This window comes from Epinephelus lanceolatus, chromosome 22 (genome assembly GCF_041903045.1).
Source record: "Epinephelus lanceolatus isolate andai-2023 chromosome 22, ASM4190304v1, whole genome shotgun sequence".
Taxonomy (NCBI): Eukaryota; Metazoa; Chordata; class Actinopteri; order Perciformes; family Serranidae; genus Epinephelus; species Epinephelus lanceolatus.
In genome coordinates, this window is record NC_135755.1 from 4,261,936 (window position 1) to 4,282,021 (window position 20,086).

General features: G+C 40.4%; 2 protein-coding genes and 1 long non-coding RNA gene across 5 annotated transcripts in view; 2 read left to right on the plus strand and 1 right to left on the minus strand.

The window, feature by feature from the left end:
- Positions 1-20,086, minus strand: part of LOC117246254 (type-2 ice-structuring protein-like) — a 28,735-nt gene that overhangs the window by 2,163 nt on the left and 6,486 nt on the right. Inside the window, exons 1-4 of one of the 2 annotated variants that reach the window (XM_033610090.2) lie at positions 954-1,088; positions 780-851; positions 669-701; positions 97-203 (exon numbers count right to left, since the gene is read on the minus strand). In XM_033610090.2, coding sequence (XP_033465981.2) covers positions 97-203; positions 669-701; positions 780-840 — 201 coding nt within the window. In that variant the 5' untranslated portion in view covers positions 841-851; positions 954-1,088. Of the gene's footprint in view, positions 1-96; positions 204-668; positions 702-779; positions 852-953; positions 1,089-20,086 lie in introns of those variants that run through there. The other variant, XM_078164034.1, reaches the window with a different exon arrangement.
- LOC117245740 (uncharacterized) lies at positions 4,779-5,821 on the plus strand. Its single transcript, XR_013488479.1, has 4 exons — positions 4,779-4,924; positions 5,397-5,493; positions 5,607-5,657; positions 5,735-5,821. It is a non-coding gene; the product is annotated as an uncharacterized LOC117245740 (long non-coding RNA).
- On the plus strand, positions 6,329-10,458 carry LOC117246255 (uncharacterized). 2 transcript variants are annotated; one of them, XM_078164038.1, is made up of 4 exons: positions 6,329-7,010; positions 7,088-7,144; positions 7,211-7,285; positions 7,363-10,458. In XM_078164038.1, exons 1-4 carry the CDS (start codon positions 6,897-6,899, stop codon positions 7,372-7,374), a joined length of 258 nt encoding a protein of 85 aa, XP_078020164.1. In that variant the 5' UTR covers positions 6,329-6,896; the 3' UTR covers positions 7,375-10,458. The 2 variants fall into 2 exon arrangements, with proteins under 2 accessions (XP_078020164.1, XP_078020163.1); XM_078164037.1 differs by having other exon boundaries at positions 8,026-10,458.

The window sequence follows — 20,086 nt, forward strand, 5'->3', positions numbered from 1 at the left end:
GTAAGAATTAAGACCCCAGGTCACCAAATGTCCATGTGTATGCAAACAAAATGAGCTTGTTGTAGAAGCCTCCTGAGTCAAAGTCACCAACATTACCTCAGCACTAGCCCAGGTCATTTCTATTGGATTGTAGTGGTAACAGCGACCACCTAACAAAGACCAGCCCGAGGGACAAGCTGTCAATCTCTTGACCAGGCGACTCTCTGTGGAGAACCATTAGAGTTTGGTTAATGTGGGGTCTCCAGGGAAAGTCTCCATACTATATTAAATAGATTCATTTTGATGGCACGAAGAAGCTACAACATAACATAATATTACATGACACAACATAAATATAATAAACGTAAGTTAACATAACACAATATTACGTAACAAGACAAAACATAACAATACATCATCAATTAATATATATGTAATATAATATACAACATAAACATAAAACAGTTGCAACAGAATACAAACATTGGAATACATAACATAGCCCTATATGAGTAATAAAAAGCAATATAACGTAATAGGATATAAAATAAGATAAAGTTACATTAGCATCTGACACAAAGCTTTTATCAGGAGAAACTGCTCATTGACATTAAACACAGGTGAAGTCATCACAGCAGAGCATCATAACAACCACATTCTGTTGAAGTGAAAATCTTAAAGCCACTCACCTGTTTCATTTTGGGGTGTTTCCTCTGGAAGAGCTGGAAAGTTTGACACTGCAGTTATTGACTTGGACTGTTTGTGTTTATTAACATGTGTACCGTATGTATTATACTCACCAGCAGCTCTGGTCAGAACCATCATGGCACAAACAAGTGCAGACACAATCAGCATCTTCATGGTGACGATGACTACGAGAGACAGACGTGTTAGTGAGACTTGTTTAGGGAACAGCCGTACTGACTGTCAGTCCTGTGAATAAAAGTCAGAAGATGATAAAGTTTGGTGCAAACCTGCTGCAGGACTTTCTTCTCTTCTTCTCTTTGGAGTGTCTGTAGCTTCAGCAGACCCTGTGAGGATGTGCGGATGAAGATGATGACCAGTTCTTATATACTGTGCAGACAAAGGTTAAAATATTTACCAAAGATGTTGTCTTAATAACTGTCACTCCTTCCTTGGAAATGCTCTCTAAGCTTCAGTGCAACGCCAGCAAACAGATACAAAACAATCAAACAAGTCAGCCACTTGTCATGAGACACCATCATACATCAAAGTGTCAGGGCCATATCCAAGGCTTATTACTGGTTTAGTGGAACAGCTGTAAAATAACTCACAGGAAACAATGACAGTATCATCATATGTCAAATTTACATTCAAATGAAGAACAAATTTTAGCTGAACATCCAAAAAACAGCAAAAAAATAAAAAATGATGAATACAAATTAATGTCCGTTTCCATCCATTAGTGTTGTGTGAATATAAGAAGTTGATTAGTTTGACTCACAGGATGTAGACTGTGGTTATCAGCCTGCCATTAGCTGCATATTTCAGACAGAATTCACCTCACATTCTATTTGCATGTTACTGTTCTCAAAATCCCCATCACTATATGAAACAACAATAACCTCTGAGCTAACAACCTACACACCAGTGACAGTCAAATGAAGCGTCATAAACCATTTTCTTTATTTTCTGAGCTCTGTAGATGGCGCCCTCTTCAACAAAGGGTTGAAAGCACACTGAACTGCAGTCTGAAGTCATCAAATACTGCTGCTTTGTCAGTGATTTCAGCATCAGACGCCGACACCAAAGGCTACCTATAGGGCAGGTGGGAGGGTGGTGGATGAATCCAACAAACCTGCACTTTCTCCCGGGAGGCCAGTGTTTGCCACCTGTTGAGACAAACCTTGATGCTCTTTTTAAACCTAAACATGTGCTTTGGTTGACATCCCCTTTCACAACATCAACAGCAGATGCCAAAGGATACCTAGCTCATAATATGTAGACGTAAAAGTCCACTGACAAAACGCCATACATGAGGATGAGGATGTGTTCCATTTCTTGAATCATGATGACCTGATGAACACAAGCTATATTCACAGAGCTGTCACTTTCTGTTTAAGAGCTCCACCCTGCATTGGAAAAGCCGGTGGTTAAAACAACCAAAAAGCAAACAGAACAACAGCCAAGCATCAGGAGGAAGAAAACACTGAATTTATCAGGAGAGGCAGATAAAGTGTGTATGACTGTAAAAAAACAAACAAACAAAAAACATTGTTACAGACAGGAAAACTCATCCCTGATTTAATATTCACAAACTTCCTGCAGTTATTGTGTTCAGTATTTTGGTTAATTGCACAGTTGTTCTGTTGTTGTTAAACACTGAATATAATAAGAAATATCCATAAATATGTCACTTAGTCAGGGGTGGTTCAGTTTACTCAATGATAGAAAAGAAGTCCCTGATGGAAAAGGTTGGGAACGCCGGGGTTAGATGGCCAAAGCAACTTCTTCTGATTCTGGTTCACAGCCTCCACTTCCTCTACTTTTTACTGGTGTATTACAGCCATGTGTGAAGCGCAGTGTAGGCCGCCAACTTCCAATAAAACTATGCTTTGCATATATTCATTTGTTTGCTCAAAACTTTATTTACATTTCTTTTTATCAATATTTCAAAAGTGTGTTTAAAGTTGACAGTTGAATGGAAACATGACAGCTGTGAGCAGTTTCCATTAGGACTGCTTTCTATGAAAAAAAAAGTATTTTAAAAGGATGCCAGCATGTCTGTGTATCATCTGGATTAACAGAGATGGAAGTGCTGCTGTTTGTGGTTCTGAGTCCCAAACATAACACTGTTTGTCATGGGGTGGCAGCAGAAATTTCAGAGATCACAAACCTGACGCTTGACACAACTGAAGGAATGTGAGAAGTTGATTTTGTGCAATTCTGGTGACATTCGGTGGCATCAAGGTGCAGAACTGTGTCGGTGTGCAGGGTGTAGCTGATAAAAGGTGTTGATGATATTTACTCTGTGCAAACAAAGGTGAAAATATTTACCAAGGATGTTGTCTCAATGGGTTTCATCTCCTCTTTGACAATGTTCTCAAAGCTTCCGTGCAAAGCCAGGGAACAGATCCAAAACAATCAAACAAGTGTCAGGAGATTACCACCATCATACCACAAAGTGTAGTGTCAGGGCCATATCCAAGGCTCATCAGTGGAACAGATGTAAAACTACATACAAGAAACAATCACATTATCATCATGAGTAAAGTTTACATTCAAACATAGAGCAAATTTTACCTGAATGCCCAAAAAGAAAACAGCAACAGAAAATACAAATTAATGTCCGTTTCCATCCATTAGTGTTACGTGACACTGCTGCACGGGAGACAGGTCTGTGTTTTCTGATGGAGGTGGTAAAGTTGATGGTTCTGGTTTGTGAGGGGATCAGTTCTCACCTCCTTCTTTTCAGATGTTAAAGTGTGCATGACACTGAACCCCTGCTGAGGCAGAAAAGAGAAAGAGAGATAGAATAAGTGACTGCTGTCACAAGCACAAAGTAATTAGGTTTTTGCCCTTATTCCAAAAAAAGACAATATTACTTATAAGCTGTTTACATGACTAATGAAAATGAATACTCTCCTATTACTCTCATTTATATGCAGCCATGCATACTCTGATTAACATGTCCTTACCACCATTGCTTTTATTACATCAATCGGCAGTAGGCCAATCGGGGCGGCAGTAGCTCAGTCCATAGGGACTTGGGTTGGGAACTGGAGGGTCCCTGTCTGGACAAATATGGAGCGTGGACTGGTGTCTGGAGAGGTGCCAGTTCACCTGCTGGGCACTGCCAAGGTGCCCTTGAGCAAGGCACTGAACCCCCCAACCGCTCAGGGCGCCTGACCAAGGGCAGCCCCCTCACTCTGACATCTCTCCACTTTGTGCATGTATAGGTCCTGTTTGTGCATGTGTGTGTCTTTCGGACCTGTGTGTAATTGACAAGCAAGAGTGAAAACATGGAATTTCCCCTCAGGGGGATTAATAAAGTATATAGAAAATAAATAAAATAAAAAATCATCATCATCTTGGCATCAAAACAGGATTTTTTTTAAAGTTTCCCACCTTTCCAACCTCTCCCTTTCAATTCTTCAGCCATCTTCTTGAAAAGCTCATTGTTGTGATATTTGCATATATCCAGGAACCTGCTCATATCCAAGTCTTTTATAATGTTATAAAGTAGGTGTGTTTATTCTTCCTACCAGAAATATGGGCTTTTCTTTTGGCAATGCATTTCTACACTAACCTTGGAAACTGTTGGTCTGTTGGTTTGTTAACCGACAACAGGCCGTGTGTCGCAAACTGCAGTAAAAATCCCAACTGAGATGCATATTCTGAATGTGTTGTTTACATGTCCAAAGAATGCTCTTAAAACCTGAATAACAGCAGCAAATCCCACATGTCTGAATCGGAAAATGCTTAATCTGAAAAGACACCAAATTTGGAATCTCTACAAATAATAGTGGAATTTTAGTAAGCATGTAAATGTACCCAGTGTCTTCCATATTTGCCAAATTTAAAGGATGTCTTCCATTTTGTCAAAGCAAAACAAGTTGTCCTGTGGTATTAATTGTAATTTAAGACAAGTCCTAAAACGTTTAGCTGTATCTGTTAATATTATCCTTTAATATTTAACTGTTCATAGCTTGCAGATGGCAAACTGTCAACCTTCAAGCCTCCAAAGTAAATAGGAGATTGAGAGGTGATGCCAGTTGATGCACTGACCAGCTGTAAATCTAATAACCTTTTACAGATGGTTAACCCATCATCATTTAGGGTGGAGTAAACTGATGTACTTTAAACATGTTTTATGACTGATGGATAGATAATTCACTGTGTATAAGAGCTGGTCTTGGGCTTGTTCAGCATCAACACTCAGGCTGACACTGAGAAGGAGGAAGAGAAGATAATCCACCAGAAGGTTTGCTTTGCTTTATTTCTTTACCTCTTTTTATGCCTCCGTGCCGGCATGTTATGTTTTTGGGTCCATCTGTCCATCTGTCTGTCCATTCTCATGAATGCAATATCTGAAAAACACCTAGAGGGAATTTCTTCAAATTTGGCACAAACGTCCACTTGAACTCAAGGATAAAGTGATTAGTTTTTGGTGGTCAAAGGTCAAAGTCTCTGTGACCTTACATCTGTCTCATTTTCATTAACTTGATATCTTGAGAATTTCCTCAAATTTGGCACCAACATCCACTTGGACTCAATGATGACCTCATGAGAATTTGGTGGTCAAAAGTCAAGGTCACTGTGGCCTCACAAAACATGTTTTAGTCAAGAGTTCATACGCTAATTATCTTTTTTCTCTCATTCAGAAGAGGACAACAGTCACTACAGCTCAGCTGTTTCAGAAGTTTTACTGACATGTCTGTTTTTCTTTGTTGAAGGTAATTATCAACATTGAGATCTGCATCATCTCCAGGATGAAGACGCTGACTGTGTTTGCACTTCTTTGTGCTATGATGGCATTGACCACAGCTGCTGGTGAGTGTTAACAATGTGTGTGTGAGCAAAAAGACAAACATAAATTCTGTGCATCTGTTTATATCCAGCGACGCGATGGAAATAATCACTAACTGCTGTGTTTAACTGTTCAGCTCTGTCCGAGGTGAAGGATGAACACGGGACAGTGGAAGTAATTCAAGAAGGTGAATACATATTTCCTAACTGCTTTACACTTTGTCTGGAGACTCAATATTACCTCATCTCTATTTGTCTTGCTCAGGAGAGCATCACGTCATTGAGAGATCAGCATCTTGCCCCGGTGGTTGGAATCTGATTAATGGCCGCTGTTTCCTCTTTGTTCCACGAACCATGTCTTGGGCTCGAGCTGAGGTATAAGATGATTTGGATTTGTTGCAGAATGCCTCTAAATTAAGTTTATTCTGTTTGTTTGCACTTTTACACTTGGTAACTTGGCATTTTCTAGTAGCTTTGGTGTTTTGTTATTACTCATGTTATCTTTCTGGGCAGCTATGTTTTACCTTTTTTCTCTCCTCTGTAGTTAAACTGCCAGTCCATGGGTGCAAACCTTGCGTCTGTACATCTAGCTGAGGAGTATCATGGGATTAAAAAGATGATAGAAGATAAAACTCATGGGCATCCACAGACATGGCTTGGAGGCTTTGATGCTGAAGAGCTATGTCATGTATCATTCCACAGTTTATTGACTTTGAATGTTCGTTCTCTAAATCGAGATCCCATTACAACAAAGAGAAGGGCACTTATTGCATGGGTTGTGCTGCCTCACATTATAAGTCACAGACCAAAAGCAAAAGTTCAGACAGACTATTTATAATTTTAGAGTAAATATCAGCAGAATTCCTAAAGTCAGTGGAAGATATGAAGGGCTGGATAGAAACCTTTGTGATTACAATGGTGTGGTAGATGAGTATCATATTCAGTTTGAATGTCAGAATGTAAGCTTAGGGTGTTTTCACATTTAGGACTTTTTAAACGAACCAAACTCAGTTCTCTTAAAGTGCACCAAAAAGTGGACCAAGAGAAAAGGTACTCAGTTCTTTTTGTGTTCACATTGTCAGTTAATTTGAAAGAGGACTCAGTTCTCTTTCTGGTCAACTTCAGCTCTGATGGTTCCTCAGTCCTCTTTCTATTCACACTATAGCCTGTATACAGTATATATTTACATACTTTTGTTTTCACTGCAGTGCTGTTACGTATGACACCCCTCGCTTTCAGATGAACTTAAAATTGAAGGAAACCCGTCATGTTTCTGTGCACTGTAGACTGTTGCCGTTTGATGTATTCTACATCCCACATCTGGAGACGTGCAGTATCTTCTGTGGACCAAACCACTCCTGGTCCTGCGTCCTTGCAAGTGTAGCAGCATAGAGGTGTTTATCCTTTGTGATTTGCCACTGTTTATAATGGCTGCTGATGAGGTGGGCCAGTATAAAAGCGGCAGTCCATCCACCAGTTCTTCGTTTGCGCCTCCGTCACCTCTGCGTCAATTCCGGGTCAGCGGTCATTTGATCCGACAGGTATGGCTCCAAGCTGCTTCACCTCGCTGGTTGTTTGTGTCTCTCAGTGTGCTTAAGGCATTGGTGTTGTGTTGTAGGGCGACTGCCTGTGTGCTGCTCCGGCCCCCCTGTATGCACTGCTGCGTGTGTCTGTGGTAGGTGTCCTCTCTCTCTGCGGTATGGTTGATGCTGTCCGGTGGCTAATGCTAGTGTGGTCACAGGTAAATGCTGGTGGCTGCCAGGGGTCCTCTCTCCCTCCCTCCTCTCGTGAGTGTGTGTCCATCGCTGCTAAAAAGGTATGTATGTGTAGCATAACGTGCACCGCGTCATCATCAGTGTACTTAATATTGCTAATAGTATTTTTCTTAATTAGGAATTACTGTAACCAGCTTATTGGGGCGCTGCTGTTTTGTCTCCGCTGCGGCTGCTGCTGTCTCCCCTGCTTCTGCTGTTTTGTCTGCTGTTTTGTCTCCACTGTGGCTGCTGCTTTGCTTCCACCGCATCTGCGGTGTGTCTCTGCTGCGGCTTCGCTTTTATGGCACAGCGCCACGCGGCGGTCTTATAAACCGCTTTGTAGCTCTGCTTCAACAAAATGGACCCTTGGTGACTGTTTCAACGTCTGGTGCGGGCAGTTGCTCGGCCGCACGCCGGGGCATGGTTCTCTATTTATATGGAATGCATGTGTGAAAGCGTGGGTTTACACCATTATTTTTGGTTATTTGTATAGGTTTATTTGTATGTTTTGTTTGGGTTGAACTTGATTCGGTCTGTTTGTGTAACTCATTTGCTAATTAATTGAATTAATTTGAAAGGTCTCTTATGCAATTAGGAAATTGTTTTGTTTTTCTGTTCTTTAGCCTTATTTTCTTTTTTGTTTGGGTTATATTTGTTTGAATCCAAATTGGGTAGTTATTGGTTGATATATTTTGTTAAGTTTCAGTTTGTGCCCTGCCCCTTTTAATTATAATTTTGTTAGATTTTGCTTTGTGTTTTTGTTGCAACCCCACTAATTTGTTTTATCTTCCCCTCTTTTCAGTGGCTGGAGGCCCGTGGTGGCGGTGTTGGTGATCTGGTGTTGGCACCCTTCTGTCTTGTCTGCTGTGTTCCTGGGAGTGGGTTACTTCACTGAGTGTGTGTCTGCCACGTGTGTCCGGTGATATAAGTTGATTTCTGTTTTTTTTTTTTTGGTGGATCCTTCCCCTGCACTAGGCCCCGTCTATCAACTAGGCCTCAGCCCTGATCAGTTTCCTTTTCCCCTCCCTGCGTGACATTTTTAATTACAATTTTTACCCAATTTGTTTAATAAAGTGTATTTTTAGCAATTGGACCCACGTCTCACGCCTCTTGAGTAAACGTACCTGTGTGCCTTGTATTGCAAAAATAATCCTCTGGGTGAAATTCCCAGGGTGGCTTTGTTGACAACCTTAGCTTTACTATCCTTACTCCTCCTCCTCGCCACACAAGTGTTACAGGTCGACGTGGTTTCGCCAGGTTTCGCCAAGTGTCCCAGTGCAGCAGCATGTGATCTAGAGGGCTGAATACAGTGGCAAAGAGCAAAGTGAACCTGGAGCACTTTGTGTTCACAAGGCACAGATTAAGTAAACTGCACCATGGACTTGAAGCAACACAAATGGATGGAAGCGGACATTAATTTGCATTTTCTTTAGCTGATTTTTTTTTTTTGAACATTCAGTTAAAATTTGCTCTGTGTTTGAATGTAACTTGACTAATGATGATACTGTCATTGTTTCTTGTATGTAATTTTACAGCTGTTCCACTAATGAGCCTTGGATATGGCCCTGACACGACACTTTGTGGTATGATGGTGGTAATCTCCTGACACGTGGCTGACTTGTTTGAATGATTTGTATCTGTTCCCTGGCTTTGCACTGAAGCTCTGAGAGAATTCCCAGAGAAGAGATGAGTTATTAAGATAACATCTTTAGTAAATATTTTAACCTTTGTTTGCACAGAGTAAATATCAGTAACACCCTTTACCAGCTACACCCTGCACATCAAAGCCTCTGAACAGTTCCACAGAAGGGGCTGTTTTTGTCACTCTTACTGTTACTCTTTGGCCTAATACTATTTAGTGAATATAACCATGATCCAAGTTGTGGAACTACAGTGCACGATGGTTTGGTGGATGTAAACAGGAAGTCTTCTGTTGCATGGAGTGGTGATGAGATAGCTGTGGGATACAACTTGAGTTTAGACTATTTGTTTAAATTTTGGCAACGTGGCACCATTACATATGTTGAATCCGCTTTGAGCAGCTCCTGTTTGCAGTGTACCCATAGATGTCGGCAACTATGACTACTTTGATACTAAAAAAAACTTAAAAACATGATTATTCTCAGGCAAAGTATGGATTCTGATGCACATTGCAGCACTCAGGCATTAAGGGATTTATTGCCTTCAAGTATCTGCTGTTGCTTCAACTGCTGATGATGTTGATAAGCAACCAAATCAGCAACCAAACTGCACTGATTAAAGCAACACAATGGAGGAGTGCACTTTTTACCTCACGGGTCCCCCTACAGACGAAAAACGGTATTGTCTGTTACAACTGTCGGAAAAATCTTTATGTACGTGCATTTGTTGACAAGCCAACGATACTGGTGAACTTCCTGAAGCTGGCCGTGTAATGCGCAACAACACAGCCTGGCAAAGGCAAGACACTGACACTGAGATGGCGGATGCTGAGTGGACGCAGGCAGGCAGGTCTGGCGCTCCAGAGCTCTTGCTACAAAAAGCAACAAACTTTGTACCGCCATCTCTGCTTTTTATTCTTTTTGTGAGTTTACTTTTACTTCTGTGCCTCCTATGTCTGCACTTTCTGTCTAAAAGTTATGATCAGGCCTACTCTCCAGCCAAGTGCAGCCAGCACCTATTGTTTACAAGATTCATGAACGCTAACCGAGCAAGAACGCCACCAGGTAAACACCAACCTACAAAGGCACCCGGCCGTCTCATGGGGCTTGTGCATCTCATAGTCATTCTCCTTCTGGCTGGAGATGTAGAAATAAACCCTGGTCCCTGGTCATATCTAACCCGGAGACACAACACCTGGCCCAACCGACTCGGCTAGCCCAACCATGGCTAATGTTAGCACAACCGCAGCAACAAGCCATGTTAGTCTGGCTCCCTGTGCCAGTAACTGCACTACATCTGCTACATCAGCTAACGTTACCACAACAACTCACCTGGACTCCACCCTCATTCCCTGGGCACCTGCCACCGCTGTCACTATGGCCAGCCTGGTCCTCGCCGCCGCTTAAAAGAATTAAGCTTGGGGCGGCACGACTTGATTAACGACCAGACCAGGGTTGTTAACTATAATATTAAGTTCACCACATCCTGTCCCCTCTTACCACCCAGGGGAATCACACCATCTAATTCACAACTGGGTGAGGAGGACACTGAACAGATGTTAATGTCATAAATTAAGTAAACCAAGTTTCTGATGTAACAGACTTGAAATGTCTCTTGGAAGTGAAATTGTACATTTTTTTCATGTTCTAATGTGCATGATCCTTGTTTGTTAGCTGAATGATATATTCATTTTAATCCTGTGGGCCAAAGTATTAGCGAATTATGAGTTCCGGTTTTTAATCCCTCATTTAACATGGAGTCATACTGCCATCTTGTGACGATAGTTAAGGAGAGTTCCCTTAAGGAATCCCACATTATATTTAGAGTTTAGAGTTATAGTTGGATTGATTAAGGTACACCTGAGGTGATGAAGCCAGCCGATTTCAACATTTTTATGCGCGTTAATAATTACGGGGTGCCGTTTGTAAAGTGGCTCGCGCTGAAAATAACATCAACATTTTGCCACATTTAGCTTCAAACAATGTTTAAAAAAGTGTTGTGAATTTTTTAACGTCACCTTTTACCACATTTACAGCAATATTTGTTAACTTAGAAATATATTAAATAGTTAAATCTAAATATTAAATGTGGCACCTAAATGTTAAATGTTAAATCTGAATATTAAATCTAAATCTAAATCTAAATGTTAAATCTAAATATTAAATATAAATCTAAATGTTAAATCTAAATATTAAATATAAATCTAAATGTTAAATGTCAACTTCATGATAAGCGAGTAATCATAACAAATCAGACGAGCGACTGTTCAACTGGCCTCTCCACCCAAGTTTCATCGGAGCCAGCAGCTGCCAGGTACTTGTCACAGTGGTTCTTTTGCCAAATTCAGAGACTCTCTGCAGCTTAAGAGAACCAACGTTTGAGGACCACCTGAAGGACGTCACAGTCAGGCTCAACTGCTCCTCCACCACTGTGTTCCAGCCAGTGTCATTCTGCTGGGAAGTCCGGGAGCTGCAAAGCGACAGTCCGGGGTCCTCAGGACAAATGTCCGCCTGATTCAACGCTGCTAAGAAAGTAGGCAAAGAATTTCCCTCACCTGGTGCAGCCGCTGTGTTGTGGTAAGTTGATGTCGAATAGGAGGCTTAATTATTCTGACCTTAATTTAAGTTTCCTTAGGTAAATGGTTTTGGGCATCCCTGTGTCCCCAATTTATCTATAGCCACATACTCTCTCTCACTGTCGCCAAACTAAATAACTTACACGAGTGTTACCTCTTGTCTCAATCCATTTATACATACTGTTGATTTTGTGTCATCTCATATTATTATCATTTGCTATTCATTTACTCAGCTGTTACACATTTAGCCTAAATAAATCTTCATTTATTGCCAAGTCGTTTTCTGTGGATATTCCTTTTGAGCTGGAAGATCACTGTATGACGAATTCATAACCCAGATACTGACATCGATTCATTATTTATAAGTGTACTGATGAATTAATAGCTAATTGGTTTCCAGAGTTATTCATTTGATTAGTTGCTTCCCTCATTAGGAGGGTGGTGCCCCAAACTTTATTACGAGTGCAAACATTCTTTAAAAGGTATTGTTCCTACAGCTGTTTGTCTGAATTTTTTTTATCAATAGTTTTAATTATAAGACTGATTTTTATTACTTGGAAAAATTATCAGTATATTTGTCAGCTGCAGTCAGTTAAAGAAAATTTTGGACAACTGAAATTCTACTTTAAATTCAACCAGCTGATTGGTCGATGAGAAAAAAATATCTTCATGTTATCGCTGGATGAACTAAATCTACCTGGCAGTGTTGTGTGTCATCCAAAGCATTTTTTGAAGCTGCGACCAGCAGCTCTATCTCACTCCACAGTTTTTGCCCTAGGAGGCTGAAACTTGAATTCATGCTTGTTTTTTCTGAGACTGGTGCTGTAATGAGACTCAGGAGTGCAGAGGCATAAAAAGAGGTAAAGAGAGAGATAAAATATGTTTAAAGTACATTGTTATGGAGGGACGGGTGGGTACTTCCTGGATAGTACTTTGGCTTTACCCATGTGGTGTCCAACCGGGTTATGAACTGATATTGTCTGGCCGCATATCATAAAATAGAGTGTGAGGTGAGCTCTGTCTGAAATAAGCAGCTAATGGCAGGCTGATAACCACAGTCTACATCCTGTGAGTCAAACTAACCAACTTCTTATATTCACACAACACTAATGGATGGAAACGGACATTAATTTGTATTTTCTGTTGCTGTTTTTTTTTGGACATTCAGTTAAAATTTGCTCAATGTTTGAATGTAACTTGACATATGATGATACTGTCATTGTTTCCTGTGTGTTGTTTTACAACTGTTCCACTTCACCACTAATAAGCCTTGGATATGGCCCTGACACTACACTTTGTGGTATGATGATGGTGTGTGCTGACACATGGTTCACTTGTTCGATTGTTTTGGATCTGTTCCCTGGCTTTGCACGGAAGCTTTGAGAACATTGTCAAAGAGGAGATGAAACCCATTGAGACAACATCCTTGTTTAATATTTTAACCTTTGTTTGCACAGAGTAAATATCATCAACACCCTTTATCAGCTACACCCTGCACACCGACACAGTTCTGCACATCTGCACCTCAATGCCCTGATCTGCTCCACAGAAGGGGTCAAAGGGTGAGTTCACCAGAATTACACAAAAACAACTTCTCACATTTCTTCAGTTCTGTCAAGCGTCAGGTTTGTGATTGCTGAAATTTGTGCTGCCACCCCATGACAAACAGTGTTATGTTTGGGACTCAGAACTACAAACAGCAGCACTTCCATCTCTGTTAATCCAGATGATACACAGACATGCTGGTATCCTTTTAAAATACTTTTTTTTCTCCATAGAAAGCAGTCCTAATGGAAACAGCTCACAGTCGGTTTTAAACAAACTTTTGAAATACTGCTAAAAAGAAATGTAAATAGGTTTTGAGCAAACAAATGAATGTAGGGGAAATACCTTTTTGAGAATCTTTGCACTCGTAATAAAGTTTGGGGCACCACCCTCTTAATGTGGGAAGCAACTAATCAAATTAATAACTCCATAAACCAATTATTAATTCGTCAACACGCTTATCAATAATAAATCAATCTCAGTATCTGGGTTATGAACTCTCCATACAGGGATCTTAGTTCCTGCCCAAAAGGAATATACACAGACAACAACTTGGCGATAAATAAAGATTTATTTAGGCTAAATGTGTAACAACTGATTAAATGAATAGCAAATGATAATAATATGACACAACACAAAATCAACAGTGTATATATATATATATATATATATATATATATATATATATATATGTACACACACACACACACACACACACACATATGTATATATATATATATGTATATATGTATAGGTTATAGATGGATTGAAATGGGAAGTAACACTTGTGTCAATTCTTTAGTTTGGCGATAGTGAGAGAGTATGTGACTATAGATAAATTCGGAATGCAGGGATGTGCAAAATATTTATCTAAGGAATCCTAAATTAAGATTAAGATAATTAAACCTCCTATTCGACATCACCGAACGGCTGGCAGCCGTTGGATCTGATGAATCTTTGGGTGAAGAGGCAGGCCGAACAGGCGCTTGTCTACTTTGTTATAATTACTCGCTTATTAGAAAAATGAAAGCAATCTCATTGGCCATACCATATTGCTATCAAAGTTATTATTAATGCGCATAAAAATGTTGAAAACACTGGAGATAAAAGAAAACTGGATAAGCAAAATTTATAAGTTTAAAATAACTTTGATCGTGAGCACGAAAGAGTTACACAGGAACCGAGTATAAAAGCGTAAGAAAAACGTAAGAAAGAAAAAGAAGAGTGGCAAAATGGAAGAGAGACAAAAAAAAGAAAAGAAGAAGAGATCAAAAAAGAAGAGAGAGAGATGTGCCGAGCCCACTTGTTTTTATACGGCCAAAGTGGGCAGATTCGTTAAGGCGGTCTCTTAGTTGTAAAATAGGCTTATTACTGTTTTTTAAAGGGAACTTAATGCTTTTTATTTTACGCGATGATATACTTTGACATGTTACGCGTGATAGGCACGTACTCTTCACATTATGGTCAAAATCGGTTCTTAACATCCAATTAAAATGAATACAATTATTATACAACGTGTATCAGCAGAGTACACATATAGACTGCTTCAAATACACACACTCTAGACTAACCTATAGTTGCAACATATGATGAAAACAAAATGAGGAAGCACATATTCATGAAAACAGGTTGATTAATAAACCCAACTATATTTTAACTCTAAATGTAATCTGGGGCTCCTTAAGGGAACCCACTTTAACTCCGCTACAAGATGGCAGTGTGGCTCCATGTTAAATGAGGGATTAAAATCCGTATTTTGCAATTCCCTTAATTTTTGCCTTACGAAAATAAGAAAAACATCATTCAACTAACAAACAAGGATTATGCACATTTACAATGTTATAACATGGATAAAATGTATAATTTCACTTCCAACAGACATATCAGGTTTGTCACACAGAAACATTTGGCAAGAGAGGGGAGGGCGTGATTTCCCGGGGTGATGCGAGGGGATATCATGGGACATCTTAGAAATCATTGTCTTAAGATCCTAGCTTGGGTCGTTAATCAAACGTGTTGGGTTGCCCCCAGGGTGGATCCTTTCAAAAGATGACATTTGGAACTTTGGGGGGGTCTCAAGTGAACTTTTTACCTCTTTTTGGCCTAAAGATGGCTGAAAGAAGTGTTTGTTAAGACTGGGGCGATACAGGGGTTGAGTCCTAAACATTTGACCCTCCGGTGGCTTCTTGTAGTCTGTTCATTGATAATAATGGTTTAAGGGAAGTCCAGAAAGGGTTCAAAGGCTTCATTGGAAGTTGGCGGCCTATACTTCGCTTCACACTTGGCTGTAATACACAGGTAAACAGAGTAGAGGAAGTGGAGGTTGTGAAATGGAATCAGAAGAAGTTGCTTTGGCCATCTAACCCCGGCGTTCCCAGCCTTTTCCATCAGGGACTTCTTTTCTATCATTGAGTAAACTGAACCACCCCTGACTAAGTGACATATTTATGGATATTTCTTATTATATTCAGTGTTTAACAATAACAGAACAACTGTGCAATTAACCAAAATACTGAACACAATAACTGCAGGAAGTTTGTGAAGATTAAATCAGGGATGAGTTTTCCTGTCTGTAACACTGTTTTTTGTTTGTTTGTTTGTTTTTTATAGTCATACACACTTTATTGGCCTCTCCTGATAAATTCAGTGTTTTCTTCCTCCTGATGCTTGGCCGTTGTTCTGTTTGCTTTTTGGATGTTTTGACCAAGTACTTTTCCAATGCAGGGCGGAGCTCTTAAACAGAAAGTGACAGCTCTGTGAATTTCGCTTGTGTTCATCAGGTCATCACGATGTCCTTCTCCTGTGAGATTTCTTTTAAGTTTGTGTCTTTGATCATAATGTAACTTGGAAATATTAATGTCATTTCATTTAGTTTTCCTCACAGAAATGAATGAAATCCTTAGATAAAGGCCTACTGTATGTTTTTTGAGTTTTCTTGCACCCCTTAAAATCGAGATTCTGTAAGTCTCGTCTTGATCAGCATTCACACCTAAGTCAAACATCTCTGCAGTAGTAACAGGTATTTATCGGCTCCAGCTTCAGTCGGCACTGATGGAAACACCCAGGTAAACACGTTAATTTTAGTCCCTGAACTAGCAAGATGCAACAACACACCACCACAAAACACTGTCTGTCTCCACCCAAGCAGCACTCAAACATTAATTCACATGAGTCTGCACCGAGTTTGAAAGACAGACTGAATAAATAAGAGATTTATAATAAAAAGTAATCATTGTAAAGTTTTCTCAGGCCTCCATGCTGCTTTCTGCTGTTCACTAACCTGTTGTCCGGCCTGTTTGTGAAGTCACACGTGACAAATAAAATCCCCACAAACAGAAAGGCATACTCGTCTGCTGCAGAGCTGTGTACACAGCGCTGGTCTACTGGCAATGCGAGAGGAGCCTATAGCCAATTTTTGCTGGGTTTTCCAGTGTTTAAAAAAACGTCTACACACGCTAATTTTGGTGGAAAAGAGGTATTAGTTAGGCATTGACCTCTGCAGGAATCAGCACCAGTTGGTGGCTCCAGTGAGTTCAACTAAATGGTGCTGTTTCCTTTTTTCTGTTGGTGACGGACAAAAGGAGGCTACAAAGGTGAGTGCAACACCCCACATGTCATTTTGTGTTATTTAGTGCTTCACTCTGAGGTGTATAAGGTGCCGTGTGTACAGCCACACTGCAGTAATAGATAGATTTATGACAGACCAGTTTGTTTGGATGCTTGAGCCTTTAATTTTGCATAAGACAAGAAAGAAGAGTTTACTTTGCAGAATATATGTAGATTTGTGCTAAAAGCATTCTTTTCATAACACATTCAGTCTGCTCTCATTAAAGGCACAAGGCCTCAGAGACAATCCAGCTCCTGTTTATGTCACTTGTCACTTCATTCCTTCAGTAGCGTTACAGCGATAGCAAAGAAAAACTCAGCTCACATGAGACTGAGGGTGTAAAGAAAGATGTATATGAAAGCATGCACACAACACAAGTGTTTGTGCTTTTAATGGGTTCTTCATGTCTCTGTGTCAGACCTGGAATCATTTGCTATCCATGGCGCAGACATACGGTAACTGGGAGAAGCATGGGAGGTCATTCCAGCACTTGTCAGCTGCAAGCAAAAAAATAAAATGTTTGTTGAGTCAGTGAATGTGACACAAACAAAGACCTCAGACTGGTGATGTGATCAGTGACTCCTAACTGATTCATCATGAATAATTTTAACAATAAAAACTGAACTTTATTAATTGGAGAGGGCTGTTGTCAGTCAAAGAAAATCTTGGTCAACTAAACTCATCTTATTCTTCAGCCAGCTGATTGGTCGATGGGAAGAAAATCTTCATGTTATCTCTAGATGAACTAAATCTACCTGGCAGTGTTGTGTGTCATCCAAAGCATTTTGAAGCTGCGACCAGCAGCTCTATCTTGCTCTGTCGGTTTCACAATATGTCTCCACTGTTTGGTGGTCACAGTTTTTGTTCTAGGAGGCTGAAATTCGGTGTGGAGGTCGCAGCTATCGTGAATTCATGCTTGTTTTTTTCTGAGGCCAGCGCTGTAATGAGACTCAGGAGTGTTGTGTGTTTACACTCTGCTACAAACCTCAGTGTCATTATGAGGCCCTGAGCGTCTTCACTTTTCTTCACTAAGCCATGCATGTTGCTGTTTTCTCTCTGGTCACAGAGATTTGAAAAATGTTTAACTTTGGGTAAAACGCTGCCCTCGTCACTTTTTACCATGGACTGTAGAAAGAATGGACGTGGCTACAGTGACATCACCCATTTGTTTGTGGTTTTGAAGCCTCATGTTTGACACATCAGCCGTCACCATCTTGGTTTTTTGGAGCCAGAGGTGAACATAGTTGGGCAAGAGGCTGGCGCTGTGTGAGTGAGGGGTACGTGGATCTGACTGAGACGCCGAGGACGCTATCAGCAGACAGTCTGTCACTCAAAGTGGTCGGCTCTTAATTATGTGGCTATTGCTGGCACAGAGCCATAAAAATGCTTTGGTCGACACACAGTCTTATGACAGTAACACCAGTGACCGTCCGACCAATGAGAATTTGGTGGGACAAGAGCACATCAACCAACTGACCAGAAGATGTCAGAACGATATATTTCTGAGTTAACTCACTGTATTCCTTCCTATTTTATCATTAGCATCACTGCTACAATTAGCACTATGTTGTTTTACCTGCATGATTCATCTGCAGACAATGCTCCCTGCCGCCCCTGTTATTAGGCTCTCCATGACACCATTTCTGGTAGTGGGAAGGTGTGCCATTACTCCAGAACCATTCACTCTCCTGAAAGAAAGTGTAGCACAGAACATTACATAAAATAAAAGTGAAAAATGGGAGAATGAGGGGTCAAAAAAGAAAAATTTTAAAAAGAAGAATTTAAGAAAAACAAGAATATAAATTCAATTCAATTCAATTTTATTTATAAAGCCCAATATCACAAATCACAATTTGCCTCACAGGGCTTTACAGCATACGACATCCCTCTGTCCTTAAGACCCTCACAGCGGATAAGGAAAAACTCCCCAAAAAAACCCTTTAACGGTGAAAAAAATTGGTAGAAACCTCAGGAAGAGCAACTGAGGAGGGATCCCTCTTCCAGGACGGACAGACGTGCAATAGATGTCGTACAGAACAGATAAGCATAATAAATTAACAGTAATCCATATGACACAATGAGACAGAGAGAGAGAGAGAGAGAGAGAGAGAGAGAGAGAGAGAGATATGCAGGTAATGACAGTAGCTTACAACAACATTAATGAAAGTAATAATATTATAGTTATAGTTCTGGCTACTGTGGTACAATATGTTGAAAGTATATATTAATATCTGACAGTATACTTGTGTGACAATAGTCATATGTGTATAATAACAGTAGAAGTATGACTAATGACTAATGATGGCAGCAGCAGCAGGAGGCATCTGGCAGGACCACGGCAGCAGCACAACCACACATGTCACGCTGTCCAGGCACCGCTGTGATATGAGTTAATCTGAGAGACAGTGGAGCACAAAGGCTCCGGAGAAGAAGCCGAGTTAGTGACATCCAGAATGGCCGAGTTAGCAAGATGCAGTAATAGAATATGAGAGAGAGAGAGAGAGAGAGAGAGAGAGAGAGAGAGAGAGAGAGAGATAGAGAGAGAGAGAGGGAGCCCGGTGTATTATAGGGGGTCCTCCGGCAGACTAGGCCTAAGTCAGCCTAACTAGGGGCTGGTACAGGGCAAGCCTGAGCCAGCCCTAACTATAAGCTTTATCAAAGAGGAAAGTCTTAAGTCTAGTCTTAAATGTGGAGACGGTGTCTGCCTCCCGGACCGTAACAGGAAGATGATTCCACAGGAGAGGAGCCTGATAGCTGAAGGCTCTGGCTCCTGATCTACTTTTGGAGACTTTGGAGAGTTTTTAAGGACTTACTAGAGCTACCTGATAATAGAGAGTTACAGTAATCCAGCCTTGAGGTAACAAAAGCGTGGACCAATTTTTCTGCATCTTTTCGGGTCAGGATAGGCCTAATTTTCGCAATATTACGCAGATGAAAAAATGCAGTCCGTGAGGTTTGTTTTAAATGAGAATTAAAAGACAAATCTTGATCAAATATTACTCCGAGGTTTCTTACGGTAGCGCTAGAGGCCAGAGCAATGCCATCTAGAGAAACTATGTCATCAGATAAAGAGTCTCTGAGTTGTTTGGGGCCAAGAACAATAACTTCAGTTTTGTCTGAATTTAACATCAGGAAATTGGTGCTCATCCAATTTTTTATGTCTTTAAGGCAGTTATGGAGTTTAGTTAATTGATTACTTTCTTCTGGCTTCATCGATAAATACAACTGTGTATCATCCGCATAACAATGGAAATTTATAGAGTGATTTCTAATGATGTTACCTAAAGGAAGCATATATAGAGTAAATAGGATTGGTCCGAGCACAGAACCTTGCGGAACTCCAAAACAAACTTTGGTACGTAAGGATGATCCATTACGAACGTCAACAAATTGAAAACGATCAGATAAATAAGATTTAAACCAGCTTAGTGCAGAACCTTTTAGGCCAATTAAGTGATCCAGTCTCTGCAGTAGAATTTGATGGTCAATTGTGTC